This window comes from Silurus aristotelis (genome assembly GCF_946808225.1).
Source record: "Silurus aristotelis genome assembly, chromosome: 5".
Classification (NCBI taxonomy): Eukaryota; Metazoa; Chordata; class Actinopteri; order Siluriformes; family Siluridae; genus Silurus; species Silurus aristotelis.
This window is the reverse complement of record NC_139578.1, coordinates 35,540,749-35,560,796: the sequence shown is the minus strand read 5'-3', so window position 1 is coordinate 35,560,796 and position 20,048 is coordinate 35,540,749. Positions and strand designations below refer to the sequence as shown.

General features: G+C 41.7%; 1 protein-coding gene across 5 annotated transcripts in view; it reads left to right on the top strand.

Moving 5' to 3' along the window:
- The window catches only part of LOC310725971 (uncharacterized protein), a 37,754-nt gene that overhangs the window by 5,222 nt on the left and 12,484 nt on the right, over positions 1 to 20,048 (top strand). For 3 of the 5 annotated variants that reach the window (XM_083541096.1, XM_083541093.1, XM_083541094.1), the window contains exons 2-5: positions 3,845 to 3,896; positions 6,060 to 6,159; positions 6,493 to 6,789; positions 6,888 to 7,157. In XM_083541096.1, coding sequence (XP_083397222.1) covers positions 6,087 to 6,159; positions 6,493 to 6,789; positions 6,888 to 7,157 — 640 coding nt within the window. In that variant the 5' untranslated portion in view covers positions 3,845 to 3,896; positions 6,060 to 6,086. Of the gene's footprint in view, positions 1 to 3,844; positions 3,897 to 6,059; positions 6,160 to 6,492; positions 6,790 to 6,887; positions 7,158 to 8,047; positions 8,927 to 8,960; positions 9,063 to 20,048 lie in introns of those variants that run through there. The other 2 variants (XR_014533605.1, XM_083541095.1) reach the window with 2 other exon arrangements.

Here is a 20,048-nt window from a genome sequence, read left to right as displayed (position 1 = left end):
GCTGAGAAACACAGAGTTTGAGCTCCCTCCAAATATTCTCTATTGGGATTAGGTCTGGAGACTGGCTAGGCCACGCCAGAACCGTGATATGCTTCTTACAGAGCCACTCCTTGGTTATCCTGGCTGTGTGCTTTGGGTCATTGTCATGTTGGAAGACCCAGCCTCGACCCATCTTCAATGCTCTAACTGAGGGAAGGAGGTTGTTCCCCAAAATCTCGCAATACATGGCCCCGGTCATCCTCTCCTTAATACAGTGCAGTCGCCCTGTCCCATGTGCAGAAAAACACCCCCAAAGCATGATGCTACCACCCCCATGCTTCACAGTAGGGATGGTGTTCTTGGGATGGTACTCATCATTCTTCTTTCTCCAAACACGTTTAGTGGAATTATGACCCAAAAGTTCTATTTTGGTCTCATCTGACCACATGACTTTCTCCCATGACTCCTCTGGATCATCCAAATGGTCATTGGCAAACTTAGGACATGCCTGGACATGTGCTGGTTTAAACAGGGGAACCTTCCGTGCCATGCATGATTTCAAACCATGACGTCTTAGTGTATTACCAACAGTAACCTTGGAAACGGTGGTCTCAGCTCTTTTCAGGTCATTGACCAGCTCCTCCCGTGTAGTTCTGGGCTGATTTCTCACCTTCCTTAGGATCATTGAGTCCCCACGAGGTGAGATCTTGCATGGAGCCCCAGTCCGAGGGAGATTGACAGTCATGTTTAGCTTCTTCCATTTTCTAATGATTGCTCCAACAGTGGACCTTTTTTCACCAAGCTGCTTGGCAATTTCCCCGTAGCCCTTTCCAGCCTTGTGGAGGTGTACAATTTTGTCTCTAGTGTCTTTGGACAGCTCTTTGGTCTTGGCCATGTTAGTAGTTGGATTCTTACTGATTGTACAGGGTGGACAGGTGTCTTTATGCAGCTAACGACCTCAAACAGGTGCATCTAATTTAGGATAATAAATGTAGTGGAGGTGGACATTTTAAAGGCAGACTAACAGGTCTTTGAGGGTCAGAATTCTAGCTGATAGACAGGTGTTCAAATACTTATTTGCAGCTGTATCATACAAATAAATAGTTTAAAAATCATATATTGTGATTTCTGGATTTTTTTTTTTTAGATTATGTCTCTCACAGTGGACATGCACCTATGATGATAATTTCAGACCCCTCCATGATTTCTAAGTGGGAGAACTTGCAAAATAGCAGGGTGTTCAAATACTTATTTTCCTCACTGTACATGCATTTTTAGCTGATAAATGCACTTGGGCCTGACCCGAACGCCACCACAACCTACAAGTAAAATATCAGCGTGGGGCTGATCAGACTCAAGGGTCCCACATGCATCCAGCAGCCTGTGCTCTATTTCCTCGCTAATGGTACATGCCATAGAACCAGTGTCCAATAGGCCCTGGCATATGACTGTATCATTAACTAACACATCTGTGTAGAATAAACTGTCAGCTTTTTCCAATTTTGTAATGTTCTGAAACAAAACAGTGCTGCTACTTGACTCAACCTGACAATTGCTGCTATAGATGACCATCGGATCATCTTCACTGATGAGAGGCTGACTTTTAGCACTCACACCGCCCTCCCCCCAATGTGAGTGATCTAGTTTCCCTGATCGTCACTACCTTGGGCCACGTCTTGCCCAGCAGCCCTGTGACACTGCTTACGCTGATGCCCAAACTCCAAACAATTAAGACATCTCTTTTCCCTCATACAGTGCGAACGGGTTGAATGAGATCTGTCTCCACATACTGCACATTGGGAAGCTCGAAACCACGTTGACGGTCGAGGCTTTGGTCCTGGAGCGGGTAAGGTGGTGCGCTCGAGCACCCTTTCTAACATCTTTAACACATGCTCCAAAGTGCCCGATTCCGCAGATTCGTTTGTTTTAGGGTGTGGGCTTGCAGTACACACTGCAGAGTTTACACCTACATCTTCACTTCCTACTGTTACCTGAGTGCTGACAGGTCCTTTAACAACAGCAGCCTGGTTTACTGCAGCTTTAAATGCAGAAGGAAGCTGCTTACGAGACCTAAAGTCCCTTTCGTGCTCATCAATGGCCTCTTGGACCTCTTCGGCGGACCATTTGCTTATGGGCTTACACCTAAAGACACTGGCAAGGTCAGAATTAGGGCAGTTCCGGATAAACATCATTACAATCTCCGAACTCATATTCTCCATCTTTCCACCACATCTTTTCAGGTGAGCATCTGCTATCTCGGCTGCTTCATTCAACCTGACCCAATAGTCAACAGGACACTCATTGTGTTTTGGCTGTGTCGCATAAAAATCAGCTAACGGCTGGCATGAGCCAGGGCTCTCGCTAAAATAGCGACGCAGTACCTCGTAAACAGCTTCAGGGCAGAGTACTGCAGCCGAGCTGCTCTTTAGCTTAACCTTGACAATGCTCTTTGCCCTACCACAAAGGTGATTAAGTATCTCTTCCATGCTGTCTGCCTTGTTGCAGCCCTTTTTGGACAGATATACTTCCATCTGTTCAATCCACTCCAGGATGGTGCACTTATCACTACCATCCCCTCTGAACATTTGTGGGTCTTTAATGTCAGCTTTGACTATGAGGTTTAGCTTGGACAGATCAAGATTCGGGGATAAAGGCATTGTCATCAATGGACGCTGCTCAGACGATGGAATGGGATCAGGTAATATTGAGGCTTGGTTTGTCAACAAACGCGTAACAATAGAATCACCTATCTGACTTCCAAGCTCACCGATAAGATCACGTAGTTGCTGTGTAACATTGTCACAACCAACATTGGCAGGAGTGGAAGACTTTGGTTCGTTTATCTCAGTGTACGGCGGAAACGAAGCAGTCGCAGAATCATAGACCAACATGCGCGGTTTACCCACTTTAGGCTCATCAACTCCAAGAACGCCCCGCCCCCTGCCAACGTGAGGTGTTACAAAACTTCCATTAAACCCTCCTTCTGCCATAATACCAGTGGTAAGTAGTTACAATGGAAAACATACACACACAAAAAAAAATTATCTTTACAGTTATCATATGCTTTAAGTTGAACGAAGGCAAAAACGGGAAACAAATAGATAGGAAGTCCAATGTGTGGTGTGGTGAAGCGAGAGTTTACTGTTAATGTCCAGACACTACTATCAGAATGTCAATAATGAAGATGCTTCGGCCGTCATTTTCTGCGTTGTGATCCTACGTCGTTGAACCCCAGCGACCAGCTGCAGCGGATCTAGTGGATCCGGGTCACGGCACCAAATTTATGTAGCATGTCTGGAACGGACAACCTCACCCACAAGGACCACACAACCACTTAGCGATGAGATCTGGTATTTTTAATCTGTTGATAAGGAGAAATTATCAGTTCAAAATGGGGTAGCAGCTCCTCCCACTCTAATACACTCAGTATTGTTTATAGGGAGGACCGCACAGTGCATGCGTCCACCAGCCTCATGCAGTGAACCTGAGGCCAACGCAAAACGCACGATGAGAAACCCCGGATGTACCCCGCTGATGACACTCCCCCCCCAAACAAGCACTCAAAGAAAAGTTCCTCTATATTTTTAGATATTTAAACAAAAATGATTCAAACGAAATTTCGTGAAGTTCATTACTTCAGCATGAATATACACATATGGAAGGTATAACATTAATAAAAAAAAATAATAATAATTTGAGAAGAAAGAAAAAATAATAATAAAAAAATAAATAATAATATATATAATAATAATAATAATAATAATAATAATAATAATAATAATAATAATAAAAACATTAATACAGAAATATATAAATAAAAGGAAAACTCAAAACAAAAATCTAGTCAAAGTACCTTTTATACCAGTTACAAAAGCACAGAGTGGAGATCAACCAGAGTTTCTAATCTTCAGTCTTTGGTGAGTTTATGACCCACATTATAACACACACACACACACACACACACACACACACACACACACACACACACACACACACACACACACACACACACACACACACACATCTTCTACACACTTTACACTTTCACCTGTAACTCACATCACTTTATCTCCTCATCCCGAGCTGCACTTTTCATCTCCTCACCATGAAGAGTTTCTGTACAAAACCCGACAGGAAACAGTTCTGAAATTCATTATACACAAATACAGCTTTCTGCTTTATTACTATTTACTAAACACACACACTGATGTGTTAATTACAATTAATATTGGTCATGTTCTGATCTGCTGTATCAGGATTGAAAAAAATGGTCCTCCACAACCTTCACTTCCGGTTTTAACTCTGGGCGTTGACCTGCTTTACTTCTGTTTTTACTGCCGGAAACGGTTTCGAATTATTTTTCTTCAAAACAAATAAATTCATAATTAATAAAACATTTTTTACTTTAAAACGTGCACTGAAGAGACGGTGAGGGTGAGGGTGAGGGTGAGGAGGTGAGGAGGTGAGGGTTTGTATATAACGGATTTAAGTTCCAGACAGCACACAGAGAAACCCAGGCCTCAGCACACTGACATTTACACTCGTGTTAGAAACATTTAGCTTTTAAAAATAGAGTTATCAACAATGTTCTTTCAACAATACACATCTTCTCATCTTTATATGGATAAAAAGGTTATTAAGATGAATGTATAAATATGTAATGAGAATAGATAAAGAAAGCTGCACAACTTCTTCTAAAACAAGGCTTTATGTGAGCACCTTCCCAGAAGAGATGAAGAACAGATTCATCCTCTACAGAAACAACATAAAGGATCAATGTCTCAACATCTCTCTTTAAAATAAAGCTTGGCAGGAAAGAAGAGATGAAGTATTTTATAAGACACATTCTAGACCTTATTAATAATTATATATTCAGAAGACATTTTTTAGAATCCACACATTTCTCCATGGTATGTTAGTAAAGCGGTGATTCCAACAGGACAGTGCATAGAGCAGAAACAATCTCATTCTGCAATAGATCTTCTATAGATTCATCTGTTATGACTAGAAGGAGTGACCAACATATACACTATAATATCTATAATACACTCAATACTGTGACTGAAACAGTGCCATTTGTTGTTCATTTGCAGTTAAACTAAATGTGAATAGCAGTACCTTTATTCATTTCCTTCTTTATTAATATTATAAGTAGTTGAAGTAGTTGTATTGTAAGCAGGAGTATCAGGAGTAGTTACAGTAGATCATTCCCAAAGATTTAAGACAGGGCAACAAAAGTTAGTAAAAGTAAATGGTATTAACAAGAAAGAGCTGGAAGAACATTTCGCAACTAATTAGGTTTATTGACAGCAGGTCATTAGGATGATTGGGAATAAAAAGAGCATCTGAGAGAGTCAGAAGTAAATATGGACAGAACTTCACCAATCTGTGAAAAGCACAATTACAAATATTTGGCGCATCTTCAAACGAAAAGTAAGACAAAGAAGACGTAATGCTACACAGTGAGAAACATGAGCTCAGTGTCGACGTTTTTGAGACATATTACTGCCTCAATTTTAATTTCCTCAGTTTAAACATTTGATATGTTTGATTATGAATAAAATGTAGGTTTATTAGAAGCTGTGTGTGTGTGTGTGTGTGTGTGTGTGTGTGTGTGTGTGTGTGTGTGTGTTCTGTCTCTAGTCTAAATGCTGGTGTTGGTTCTGAAGTTCCTGTGTTTCTGGATGTGGTTAAATAGGGCTGTGTGTGTGTGTGTGTGTGTGTGTGTGTGTGTGTGTGTGTGTGTGTGTGTGTGTGTGTGTGCGTGTGTGTGTGTGTGTGTGTGTGTGTTCTGTCTCTAGTCTAAATGCTGGTGTTGGTTCTGAAGTTCCTGTGTTTCTGGATGTGGTTAAATAGGGCTGTGTGTGTGTGTGTGTGTGTGTGTGTGTGTGTGTGTGTGTGTGTGTGTGTGTGTGTGTTCTGTCTCTAGTCTAAATGCTGGTGTTGGTTCTGAAGTTCCTTTGTTTCTGGATGTGGTTAAATAGGGCTGTGTGTGTGTGTGTGTGTGTGTGTGTGTGTGTGTGTGTGTTGGTGTGAGAGATATTGTGTTGTTAATGACTCCCCTGTTCTGACCTGTGCAGTGCTGCTGGTGCTGTTGTGTCTCAGACATGGAGTCCTGCAGGGTTCCTCACCATGTCCTGCTTTCATTCACCCTCATCTTCATCTTCATCTCTATCCCAGGTGAGTGTGATTTCAGTCTCCCTGCTCACACGGAGCTCAGCTCGTTCCTCTTACAGTCTCCAAACCTCCATTAAACCTGTTTTAGGATTCATTTCATTTACTTTCTCAGGATTTACTCCAGAGTTCAGGAGCTCAAAGTGTGAAAATTCTTACTGCAGTGCATCTGATACGTTTAATGTCACTCCATGCTGCAGGTCACATGTGCCTCAGTTTTAGTTTAAAAACACAAAGACGTCTAGAGGAAGGATTTATACTGAAATGTGTAGCACATCAGTTTCATCTCATTATATGTACATGTATAGATTTATATTTTATTCTGTTTCTCTCTTTCAGTATCTGGATCAGCTGATACTACTGTACAGGTGAAGTTTAATCAGACTGCAGTTCTGCCTTGTAAACAGAGATGTTCTGGTGAAGCCAAATGGACTCTGTTTAGTAAGACAGGTTATGTAGTGGCTCGGTGTGATCAGACGTCCTGCAGCTCATCAGATGGATATAAAATGTCTCATGATCAGTACCTGAATGAAGATCTGAGCCTCACCATCACTGCAGCTGATTACAGTAAGAGGAACGTGTACACGTGTGTTTGTGATGATGTGGACATTGAACATGTTCGTCTCAGCATCAATCGTAAGTGTCTTTACTTTATTTGCTCTATAGCTTATAAACTCTCATTGATTCAGCTTTAATGTGTTATAACACTTTTACAATGTTGTGTTTCTCCTCAGCCATGACATCTTCACTGAACATAAACCCTGGTGAAGATCTGCAGCTGGATTTATACCTATCAGATAGAGTGGAGATGATCTATAACAGTGAACAGATCTGCAGTGTGGAGAGAAGATCACTGACCTGTACAGATAAATACACACCGAGAACATCACTCACTAACACACTTCTTACTCTGAGAGGAATAAATGTAGCTGATGGAGGAGATTACATCGTTCGGGACTCAGTGTATAAAGAAGATCTTCATATTTACTCAGTATCAGTGAGAGGTACGTATTCAGAGTGATTTGTGTAGAAACTTCTACATTAATCAGAATAAAGTGAATTCTGGGAAACATTGAGAACAGTTTTGTGTGTGAAAGTGTGATCACTGCAAACAGTCTGATTCTGGCATCTGATAATGACTTGAATGAAATCAGGTCACATGACCATTTATCATTCAGTTCTAATCAGAAACTGTGTGAAATAACAATCCAATAGAAACAGAAATCCATAGAAATGTGAGTGAAATGTCTTCCTCTTTATCACTCATGATAACTAAGACATACAGGACTGTAGCAGATGATCTGTGTTCAGCTCTGAGACAGATGGAGGTGGTTTCAGATATTTGGGGTTGTTTATGGTGCAGTATCAGAGGCTTCTAGAAGATCAGCAGCAGTGTTCTTTGTTCTACACAGTTTGCTGTTTTAGATGAAACCCTGTGATGTTTAATTAATCAAATCACACTTTAATCCTCCAGAACTGAGCGTCTAAAACTGACAGCAACATTTTCACCTTCATATGAACTTTATTACTGAAGTCTTTCATTTTATCTTCAGTTCTAGTTCATCTTTTTAGCACTGTTTTAGATCTTTGATCATTATTAACTGTATTTATGTTATGAAGTGTAACACACTGATTTTATTTCACATTCATTAACTTCAAACTTTTTTGAGGTCTGGGATTTGGGTGAAGGTGAAATCACAAATTTATTTTAATCTCTAATTTAAAATATTTAAAATAAAAAGTCATAAACAGATTGTTATTATGTAAAGTTATTGTCTGTTTAGAATAAATTAATAATCCATAGCTGTTCCTGTCTCTCCTGGTGTGTGTGTGTGTGTGTGTGTGTGTGTGTGTGTGTGTGTGTGTGTGTGTGTGTGTGTGTGTGTGTGTTTAGATGATAGGAGTGCTCTACCAGTGTGGGTGATTATCCTGATAGTGCTGCTGCTGGCTGGTGCAGTGGGTGTAATAATCTATAAGAGCAAACCAAATCCTCGCCTCTTAAGAGGAACTGTAAGTATCAGAACCATGCAGCACTGTGACATCAGAGATCACATGACTGTTCTGTAATCAGAATCAAATCCACAGCACATCCTCCTGATTAGACTCCACTCAGACACTGCATGGACACTTCCACCAGAGAAACATCATCATCTATAAATAACAGAATATTTCCACGTGTTCTTCAGTGATGTATCTGAGATGCTCTACTACTGATCACTGAGAGAGAAAACCATCAGATTATTCCTGGTCCTACATGTTCATGTGAACACTCAGTATTCCACACCGTACTCTTTACACCTGAATTCCTCCAGTCTCACTCTGAGAAGGAAATCCTCCACAGTTCCTTTATATCCAGACTTCACACACAATTTTACTCTTCAGGCTTCAGGAGATGTGATGAATTACTGAGACGAGGTGTGAAATACATTTCATCTGTTTGCTGTCTAATAATCTATAATCTTACTGACCGTGGATATTTTATTCTCTCACAGTGGAAATTCACAAGAGGACAGGAAACACCGACATTCACAAAGGGGGAACAGAAGAAGAACAAATCATCATCTGAAAATGACCACACCATCAACCAGTGTGAGGAAGAGACTGATAGATCTTCAGCAGTATAATCTTTTCAGTCTTCTCTCTCTAATATTTACTGTTGTTTCTGATCTGATCTGTGCACGCTCATACACACGTGTGATCAGATCTTAATCTAAACCGCTTTGATTTCATTTGTGTTCATTTCATGTGCTGATTGAAGTGATAGAACAATATGGATATGTAAATAAATGTGCTGATTGAAGTGATAGAACAATATGAATATGTAAATAAATGTGCTGATTGAAGTGATAGAACAATATGAATATGTAAATAAATGTGCTGATTGAAGCGATAGAACAATATGAATATGTAAATAAATGTGCTGATTGAAGCGATAGAACAATATGAATATGTAAATGTGCTGATTGAAGCGATAAAACAATATGAATATGTAAATAAATGTGCTGATTGAAGTGATAGAACAATATGAATATGTAAATAAATGTGCTGATTGAAGCGATAGAACAATATGAATATGTAAATAAATGTGCTGATTGAAGTGATAGAACAATATGAATATGTAAATAAATGTGCTGATTGAAGTGATAGAACAATATGAATATGTAAATAAATGTGCTGATTGAAGCGATAGAACAATATGAATATGTAAATAAATGTGCTGATTGAAGTGATAGAACAATATGAATATGTAAATAAATGTGCTGATTGAAGCGATAGAACAATATGAATATGTAAATAAATGTGCTGATTGAAGCGATAGAACAATATGAATATGTAAATGTGCTGATTGAAGCGATAAAACAATATGAATATGTAAATAAATGTGCTAATTGAAGCGATAAAACAATATGAATATGTAAATAAATGTGCTGATTGAAGCGATAGAACAATATGAATATGTAAATAAATGTGCTGATTGAAGCGATAGAACAATATGAATATGTAAATAGATTTGTGTGCTGTGTTAAATGGAGTTTGGCTTCAAATTGACATCTTTATATGAAACAGTGTGGAAGTTTCTGTAGATACACTTAGGCCTTAACTACAGCTGTAAAATAATACGTAATATAAACGTACTTACATCCTACAGTGTTGATCTTCCAGCTCTCTACTGAGCTTTACTGAACATCTGGCTTTACAGATGTTAGAATGTTAAATATATATGTATGTTTTTCTTTTTACTGCTATGTTTTGTACATTAAATAAAAGTATTAAGTGTAAATAAATAAATAATAAAGTTTAGCTGGAAATCTTCGTAGTGTTTTGTCATATTCTGATGTACATCACGCATCAGAGGAATATCTTTTAAATCTAACAATATGATATTTTCAGCATAGTTCCCACCTGCTCATGTTTGTGCTACACACCAGTGGTCCTCAACCCCTGGTATTTATGATCTGATTCTGAACAATGTTTTATTTTGGAAAATTCCCGGATTTTCTCCTCCACATGTGTCTATGACTCACTCTTGATGCAGGTCATGATGCCTCGCTCACATGACTTACCTCCATCCACTACCTTCTTAAAGGAGCTCCGGTCACATGACTTACCTCCATCCACTACCTTCTTAAAGGAGCTCCGGTCACACGATTTACCTCCATCCACTACCTTCTTAAAGGAGCTCCGGTCACATGACTTACCTCCATCCACTACCTTCTTAAAGGAGCTCCGGTCACATGTCTTACCTCCATCCACTACCTTCTTAAAGGAGCTCCGGTCACACGTCTTACCTCCATCCACTACCTTCTTAAAGGAGCTCCGGTCACACGATTTACCTCCATCCACTACCTTCTTAAAGGAGCTCCGGTCACACGATTTACCTCCATCCACTACCTTCTTAAAGGAGCTCCGGTCACATGACTCACCTCCATCCGCCACCTTCTTAAAGGAGCTCCGGTCACATGACTTACCTCCATCCGCCACCTTCTTAAAGGAGCTCCGGTCACATGACTCACCTCCATCCGCTACCTTCTTAAAGGAGCTCCGGTCACATGACTTACCTCCATCCACTACCTTCTTAAAGGAGCTCCGGTCACATGACTCACCTCTATCCACTACCTTCTTAAAGGAGCTCCGGTCACACGTCTTACCTCCATCCACTACCTTCTTAAAGGAGCTTCTGTCACATGACTTACCTCCATCCACTACCTTCTTAAAGGAGCTCCGGTCACATGACTTACCTCCACCCACTACCTTCTTAAAGGAGCTCCGGTCACATGACTTACCTCCATCCACTACCTTCTTAAAGGAGCTCCGGTCACACGACTGACCTCCATCCACTACCTTCTTAAAGGAGCTCCGGTCACATGACTTACCTCCATCCACTACCTTCTTAAAGGAGCTCCGGTCACATGACTTACCTCCATCCACTACCTTCTTAAAGGAGCTCCGGTCACACGACTTACCTCCATCCACTACCTTCTTAAAGGAGCTCCGGTCACATGACTCACCTCCATCCACTACCTTCTTAAAGGAGCTCCGGTCACATGACTTACCTCCATCCACTACCTTCTTAAAGGAGCTCCGGTCACATGTCTTACCTCCATCCACTACCTTCTTAAAGGAGCTCCGGTCACACGACTTACCTCCATCCGCTACCTTCTTAAAGGAGCTCCTGTCACATGTCTTACCTCCATCCACTACCTTCTTAAAGGAGCTCCGGTCACATGTCTTACCTCCATCCACTACCTTCTTAAAGGAGCTCCGGTCACATGACTTACCTCCATCCACTACCTTCTTAAAGGAGCTCCGGTCACATGTCTTACCTCCATCCACTACCTTCTTAAAGGAGCTCCTGTCACACGACTTACCTCCATCCACTACCTTCTTAAAGGAGCTCCTGTCACATGTCTTACCTCCATCCACTACCTTCTTAAAGGAGCTCCGGTCACATGACTCACCTCCATCCACTACCTTCTTAAAGGAGCTCCGGTCACATGTCTTACCTCCATCCACTACCTTCTTAAAGGAGCTCCGGTCACATGACTCACCTCCATCCACTACCTTCTTAAAGGAGCTCCGGTCACATGACTCACCTCCATCCACTACCTTCTTAAAGGAGCTCCGGTCACATGACTACCTCCATCCACTAACTTCTGCTCTGCATTCAGGTTCTTCAGCTTCTCCTGGTGTTTTGTCTCGTAGATCCGTCTCAGATTCAATTCCTTAATTACAGTCACATTCACTCCACTAATAACACACACGTGTTTACCGCCAGTGTCAGTAAACATCTACTCAGAGTCAACTTTTCTCTTCACCACTGTGAGGCGCTGTTTCACAATAACTGTACAATAGAGTTAAATACATCAACAGAAGCGCGACTTGATTGACGCTGGAATGTTCTCAGGTAGTCTAGTGTTTGGTAAGGCAGCTGAAGCGCTGCATTATGGGATCTGTAGTTTGTGTTATCAGCGCTTCATATCGCCGGGACATTAATAACAATAATAATAGATCTTTATAAAATCATCTCGCGGGTCGGATATAATTGTACGTCGGGTCGGATGTGACACTGAGTTTCACACCCCTGATTCATGTGAAGACACTGATCATGTTCATGATTTCTCACAATAATCATCAACAATCATTTAACAAGGTATTTTTATAAAAACCTCGCAGGTGACTCGTGTGGTCCTTGCGGGCGACCTGGTGCACCACGTCGGTGACCCCTGCTTTAACCTGTAATAAAATGCTCTATATTATTATATCTTTATTAAAATGCAGATTAAAGTCTGCAGTCCCAGTCCCTGCTGCATTCTGAACTAACTGAAGCTTATTTCTGCACTTACTCCAACACCCAGACAGTAAAGCGTTACAGTAGTCTAATCTAGATGTTACAAAAGCATCTACTAGTTTTTCTGCATCCTGTAATGACATCATATTTCTAATTTTAGCAATATTTCTAAGGTGAAAGAAGGAGATCCTGGTGATATTATTCACGTGAGACTCAAAGGAAAGACTCGGGTCAATAATCACACCGAGGTCTTTGACTGCTGTACACACTGAGACAGAAACACCATCCAGAGATGCTACAGAATCAGAAAGTTTACTTCTAGCTGCATGTGGTCCTAGTAAAAGTACGTAGGAAGTGATGTAGTAGGAAGTGATGTAGCTTCCTGTTGTTGATTTGTTTGCTGTGTTTGTATCGCCATTAAAATTCTTAGAGTTTAGTTTTTTTTTCTCTAATCCCTTTAATAATCTCAAAATATCGGTTTGAGTTCCTGTATTCTCTACTTTCCGGTGGCTCCGTTTCTTCTCTTTTTGCTTTTGGAACGGCGCTTTATTCCCTGTTTGAGGGTCTGAAAGCAGTGAGTGGAGGACATTCCCATCAGAACTACACACTACAGTAACCACATTAAGGTATGTAGTTTCTCTGCTATGGGAACATCCAGCTCATTCAGTGTGTGAAGTGTGACATGTTTAGTCAGTCTTTCTCCGTTGTTAGTGATAATCTTATCTGTGAGAAGTGTAAGTTAGTTTTCTCTTTGATGGAGAAGATCCTAGCATTAGAGGAGCATCCAGAGTCTAGAGATAATTAGTGAGTGTGAGAGCAGTCCAGGTTCTGCAGGGGAAAGTCTGGATGCTCTAGGTCAAAGGTTACCAACAGGCGGACTGCGGTCCGGGTCTGGACCCAGAAGCCGTCCCATACGGACCGGGACCTACAGCCAAATGGCGCTCTCCAAAAAAAAAAAGTGGACAGCGAAAAAAGAGCATTTAATCTGGAATGGACAGACTCATTTCTGTTCACACTTCCTACTGGGAGCACTAAACCAGTGTGTCTCATATGTTTAGAAACAGTGGCTCTTGTTAAAAGTGCCAATGTGAAACGCCATTATGAGACAAAACATAAAGGTTATGAACAAACATAAACACTCAAATCTGAAGTGAGATCACAGAAAATAAGTAGTCTCAGAGCCCAGTATGACCAGTCCACCAGGATCCTGAGCCACACATTCACTGCCCAACAACGTGCTCATGAGTGTTCTCTCAGAGTTGCTTGGATTTTGGGTCAACACAAAAAGCCATTTACTGATGGAGGGGTTGTCAAAGAATGCATGAGTGCAGGAGCTGAAACACTACTTGAGGGAAAACAAAAAACAAGAGCTTTGTGCTAAAATAAAGTAAATTCCCATGTCAGAATCATCTGCCACAAAGAAAGGTGAAATATTAACTCAGTGCTAACCCAGCTAGATCAAGCCATGCATAAGGCATCATGTGCTGAGTGCATCAATGCTCAGCTCTTAGTGTATGTCAGGTTTTTCAATACAGACCAGAAAGCATTCTGTGAAGACCTGTTAGGTGTCACTCCCCTTCAGACCAGTACAAGAGGAGAAGACATCTACCTGGCCAAGGAGATGTTAACAAAGAGAAGAATCGAGCTCAAACAAGTGGTTTTAATAACCACAGATGGAGCCCCTGCCATGATAGAGCGAGAGAAAGAAGTTGTAGCAAGACTGAAAGAGGACAATCCTGAGCTCATAGCTTACCATTGCATCATTCATCAATCTGTCCTCTGTGCCTCCCTGTCAGATGAGCATGCTGAGGTGATGAATACAATGATGAAAATGATCAGTTTTCTCAGGGCATCGTCTTCCTACCAGCACCGCATGCTTAGAGAATTCCTCAGAGATGTTGATGCCAATGCTGATGATCTTTTGCTGCACAACAATGTGGGAGGGCTCAGCAAAGGCAGCGTGTTAGTGCGCTTTTGGTCCATAAAGAGGGAAGTAGCATATTTTTTGGCAGAGATACACCAAAGCCTTACACAGGCTTTAACGTGAAAGACACCTTACACACGGTGTAATGGGTGAAATATGTTGCGCTTCTATTAGGAGCAGAGCGGTATTTTGGGAACAGCCTGCCACTGTTTTTTCCGGTATTACTGCGTGTGTGTGAGACTGAGGATTATGTGCTTATTATTTTCTGATGCTCATTTCTAAGTTTCTTTGACTAACCCATAACGCTGGTGCCAAGAAAAATAAAAGAGCACGAGTTTTGGAAACCTGTTTGTGCTTATATGATTTCTGTTGCGACTGGAACGTGGGAAAAAAGTAGCGGCTTATAGTCCGGAAAATACGGTACTTTATTTGAACGTGCACGGTTTTCCCATTTTATTTATTTTCTCTTATTTTGATATGCAGCCCTACTCTTATTTAGTTAATGAGAGAACATTATACATTTCTACAGTCATATATACTGTATGTGTTCAGTTCTATGTTACGTGACAATAAATATTGTCAAAAGTTTTTTTTTAATTCTACTGAATTCATTTGATTTGACAGTCAGGTGTTGATTACATGTAGACGTTGATACAACTACTAGGCTACTTAAATGTATATCACACTAAATAGTTAAGACTTTATGACCTTCTGGACCTTTGCTTCAAGAAATTTTCTCTAACTGGACGTTTTAAATTTTAGTTGAATACCCCTGCCCTAGGTGGAGTTAGCATTCCCCCGACTCCGGCATTAGAGCCCTCGCAGCGGGGCGAGTGGGTGACAACTCGGCGGCAATGACTCATGCTAACGCTAAGGCTCGCCTACGGGAGCACCATTCCTCTCTGCTTCACGTGTCCAACAGGTTTCCTTTCCTCAGTGAAGCACCTGCTGAAAAACCTAAAAAAGCTCTGGTTTTAGGAGACTCTATTCTGAGGCACGTGAAATTAGCGAGACCTTTAGGGGCACCAGCAGCACAGGTCGGGTGTATACCAGGAGCCAGGGCACTGGACATAGCAAGTCAGCTTAGGTTTTTAGGAAAGCAAAAGTATCTCTAAGATAGTTTCTCACACAGGAGCTAATGATATACGCCTTCGACAGTCAGAGGTTACTAAGAGTAATATTATAGAGGTGTGTAAATAAGTGAAGGCAGTAAAATGCTCTGGCCCCATCCGAATGCGATGTGGCGATGTAGCTTACAGCAGGTTATGGTCGCTGAACTGCTGGAGGTCCGAGTCGTGCTCCAAAAATAACGTGGTCTTCATAAATAATTGGAGCAATTTTGAGGGAAAGGCTGTTCAGCCTGTTAGGGCGGGACGGTATCCATCCCACTCGGGAAGGTGCTGCTCTCATTTCTTGTAGTATAGGTAATAGTCTCAGAACAGCACTAGTTAACAAGTGATTGTCCAAAGCCAAGGCCAGGGGGCAGACAGACAGGCTAAATCCATCGTCTGCTGGCTGCACAGAATCATCAATCACGATCCACCATATTCAATTTAATTTAATTCATGTTTATTTGTATTGCGCTTTTAACAATGAACATCGTCTCAGAGCAGCTTTACACAGATAAAGTGGTGATAAAAAATTTATATGTTCTTTATAATTGCAAGTTTGTCCCTGATGAACAAGCCGGTGAAGACTGTGGTGAAGAAAAAACTCCCTGAGATGCAGAAGGAAGAAACCTTGAGAGGAACCAGACTCATGAGGGAACCCATCCTCATCTGGGTTGCACCAAATGTCCATTTATTGCAGATATACGCTGTTGCGGGTTACAGTGATGATGATCAGAAGAAACTGTAGTCCTGAGTCAGTGTAGCAGACTGTTGACATTAACTACAGTCCAAATCCATCCTCAAAGCTCCTGTTCTTACTCCGGAATTTTATAGAACCACCCAAGGCGCTGATGAGAAACCTTCCCAAGCTGCACAGAGTCGCCTCCAGTCGAAGAGAACACAGCCTGGACGAAGTGGGAAGATCCACAGAGGGGAGAGGGGCAGGAACAGTGATCACTGGAGCCTCAGGAGCATGTTTAAACTCGACCAAGAGAGAGAGAGAGAGAGAGAGAGAGAGAGAGAGAGAGAGAGAGAGAGAGAGAGAGAGAGAGAGAAGAAGGGTGTGTGTGTGTGTGTGAGAGAGAGAGAGAGAGAGAGAGAGAGAGAGAGAGAAGAAGGGTGTGTGTGTGTGTGTGAGAGAGAGAGAGAGAGAGAGAGAGAGAGAGAGAGAGAGAGAGAGAGAGAGAGAGAGAGAAGAAGGGTACGTGTGTGTGTGTGAGAGAGAGAGAGAGAGAGAGAGAGAGAGAGAGAGAGAGAGAAGAGGGGTGTGTGAGAGAGAGAGAGAGAGAAGAAGGGTGTGTGTGTGTGTGTGAGAGAGAGAGAGAGAGAGAGAGAGAAGAGGGGTGTGTGAGAGAGAGAGAGAGAAGAAGGGTGTGTGTGTGTGTGTGAGAGAGAGAGAGAGAGAGAGAGAGAGAGAGAGAGAGAGAGAGAAGAGGGTGACAGGAAGAGAAGGATATGGATTATTAAGTCTCCTTATTGTTGTATGAAAGTTAAGTCACTGTGCAGTTTGGACTCTGGTAAGACTCACTGTAGCAGCAGAACTAAAAGAGAGAAGCAGAAGGAAACACAGACATGAGGATCTCTGGGATAAGAGACGACCCACCACACCACCATCAACAAACCTGAGTGAACGTGTGAGAGTGAGGAGACGACAGCATCCAAATATCCCAGTTCACCAAACACTCCATATCCATGATCCCTCCAGATCTGCTCCTTTACCTCACAAACACCTACTGACTAAAGACTCCACTAAATAAATATGTGTTCAGCCTCGACTTGAACACTGAGACTGTGTCTGAGTCCCGAACACTGATTGGAAGGTTGTTCCAGGTAAAAAAGAAACGTACTTAAGTTGTAATTTTTTTTAAATGCAGTTTTTACTATGACTGGTAAAGGGAGAGAGGGAGCTGATATAATGGAGAGGAGAAAGGTAGATGTGTTGTGTGTTCAGGAGACCAAGTGGAAAGGGAGTAAGAGCAGGAACATTGGAGGTGTTTAAACTGTTCTATCATGGTGTGGATGGGAAGAGAAATGGTGTAGGGGGGATTCTGAAGGAAGAGTACAGTAAGAGTGTAGTGGAGGTGAAGAGAGTTTCTGATAGGGTGATGATCGTGAAGGTGGAAGTTGAAGTGATGATGATAAACGTCATCAGTGTTTATGCTCCACAAGTGGGTTGTGAGATGGAGGAGAAGGAAAGATTCTGGAGTGAGTGAGATGAAGTGGTAGAAGGTGAACGTAGGAAAGAAAGATTGGTGATTGGGGCAGACTTTAATGGGCATGTAGGTGAAGGGAACAGAGGTGATGAGGAGGTGATGGTAGGTATGGTTTTAAGGAGAGGAATGTGGAAGGGCAGATGGTGGTAGATGTTGCTAAAAGGATGGAAATGGCAGTGGTGAACACGTATTTTAAGAAGAAGGAGGATCACAGGGTGACGTATAAGAGAGGAGGAAGGTGCACACAGGTGGATTATGTTCTGTGTAGGAGATGCAACCTGAAGGAGATTGGAGACTGTAAGGTGTTGGCGGGGGACAGTGTAGCTAGACAGCATCGGATGGTGGTCTGTAGGATGGTTTTGGAGGCGAAGAAGAAGAAGACTGAAGGACTGAAAGAAGAATTAGATGGTGGAAACTGAAGGAGGAAGAGAGTAGTGTGAGGTTCAGGGAAGAGGTCAGGAGCAGGGCTTTCCCTGACGCACCGAGGCATGACAGCCACCGAAGGGGGCGTGGCAGGGGGATTCCTGACAATAATGTGGAAGTTTCAAATTACAATATTTTATTCAGAATACAACATAGCCCAGGTGAAAAAGCAGTACTCTTTAATGTATTAAAAATGTACTTGAAATTCAGATAGTATATTTATAGCACAATTCTACTCCTAACATGCTTACTTCAAGTGTGTTCAAATGTACTGTTTGCATTTGAATGTATTATTAAAAAGTATACTAGACTTATTACTAGACTATACTATTTTTTGGGTAGTAAATATATACTTAGTTGCACTTTTAAGAAATATGCTAAAACACATTCATACTTTTAATGACACTTTAGTGTATTTACAGAAAGCACACATATTGTATTGTTACTTACAATATGCTTTATGTTTACTTTGTGCACTACAATAATTAGTGCGTTTAATGTATCCATAGACATACTATATATATATATATACACACACACAGTGGAACCCACTGATCTCGACCTCGGTTCCCTCGACAACCCTATTAAGTCGACGTTTTTGAAGTGGAACCGCCAAATTCTCGCTTTTTCTTAGCATTTTTTATCGGTTATGTCGCCGAACCCTGATATCTCGAGCACAAGGGGGGAAAAATTAGCCATTGAACGTCGGTTATCTCGGTGCAGCTGCAGAAGAACTCGCGAAAGTGGTGGAAAAATCAATCCTTACAGATGCTACAGGTGTTGTATTGTATACTGGTGAATCTCTGCTGTTAGTTAGTGCACATATGAGGGATGAGCAGCACACGGGAGAACGTGGGATGAGCAGCAAAAGCATAGAATGAACACCGGCAGGATCGGGGGGGAAATCCGGGATGCGCTTTGGGAAGAAAAGAGCAGCCGTTGAGAGAGTGCCGGTGGGAAGACACGTACCGGGATACGCATGCGCGATAACAACGACCGCCGTGAACCAGCATATACCAACAATAACGGACGGTGAGAGTGTGGAAGTGTAAATAGGAGCTGGTGATGATGATAAACGAGCACCATATGTGCGCGATTGAAGCCGGGAGCTTCAGAGAAAGCGGGTGAGAAAACACCTGACACGCTGAAGGGGGCTGAAGGGGGCGTGGCAGGTGGATTCCTGACAGATAAACATGTACTGTATGTATTTTTATAGCATGACTTCATCAAACAAATCGCAGCAACGCTGTTGTGTAAAAAAACCCTCCAAAAACACGTGCATGCACATTCTCATTTATTAACGCACATCATGTACATAAAGAAATTTCAAGCACGTTAATATACTGCCGCCATTTTGATTTTCGTTTATCTCGATCATCGGTTACCTCGATGCTTTTTGGGGACCCCCTAGGACATCGACATAACCGGATTCCACTGTATATATTTCTTTAGACTGGCAAACATCATCAATTCATGTTTTTAGGTATATAATTGTCTGGACCTCAGCTGGTGAGGAGGGTTCAATTACTGGACCTCAAGGATTTTCAGTTGAAGACTCCTAATTTACGCCAAACATGTCCTTTGTTCCTGTGTCCAAATAATTAAATTTTAGACTCATTTGTCCAAAGAACATCATTCCAGAAGTCCAACACTTTGTCTATGTTCTCTCTGGCAAACTTCAGTCTGGCCTTCATCTATTCATAGAGAGCAAATGTTTCCTCCTTGCACACCTCCCACAAAGGTGGCTACACTTGTAATTTGTGACTAAATGTGTGTAGTCTCTTTCTGATTGTAGAGGCATGCACTTTCACATCAAAAGTAGCAAGAGCCTGCTGTAGGTCCTGTGATGAAATTTCAATGTTTTTGGTGACTACTTTTAGAATCTTCCGGTCTGCTCTTGGGATGAACTTGCTTGAACTTGCAGACATGGGCATGTC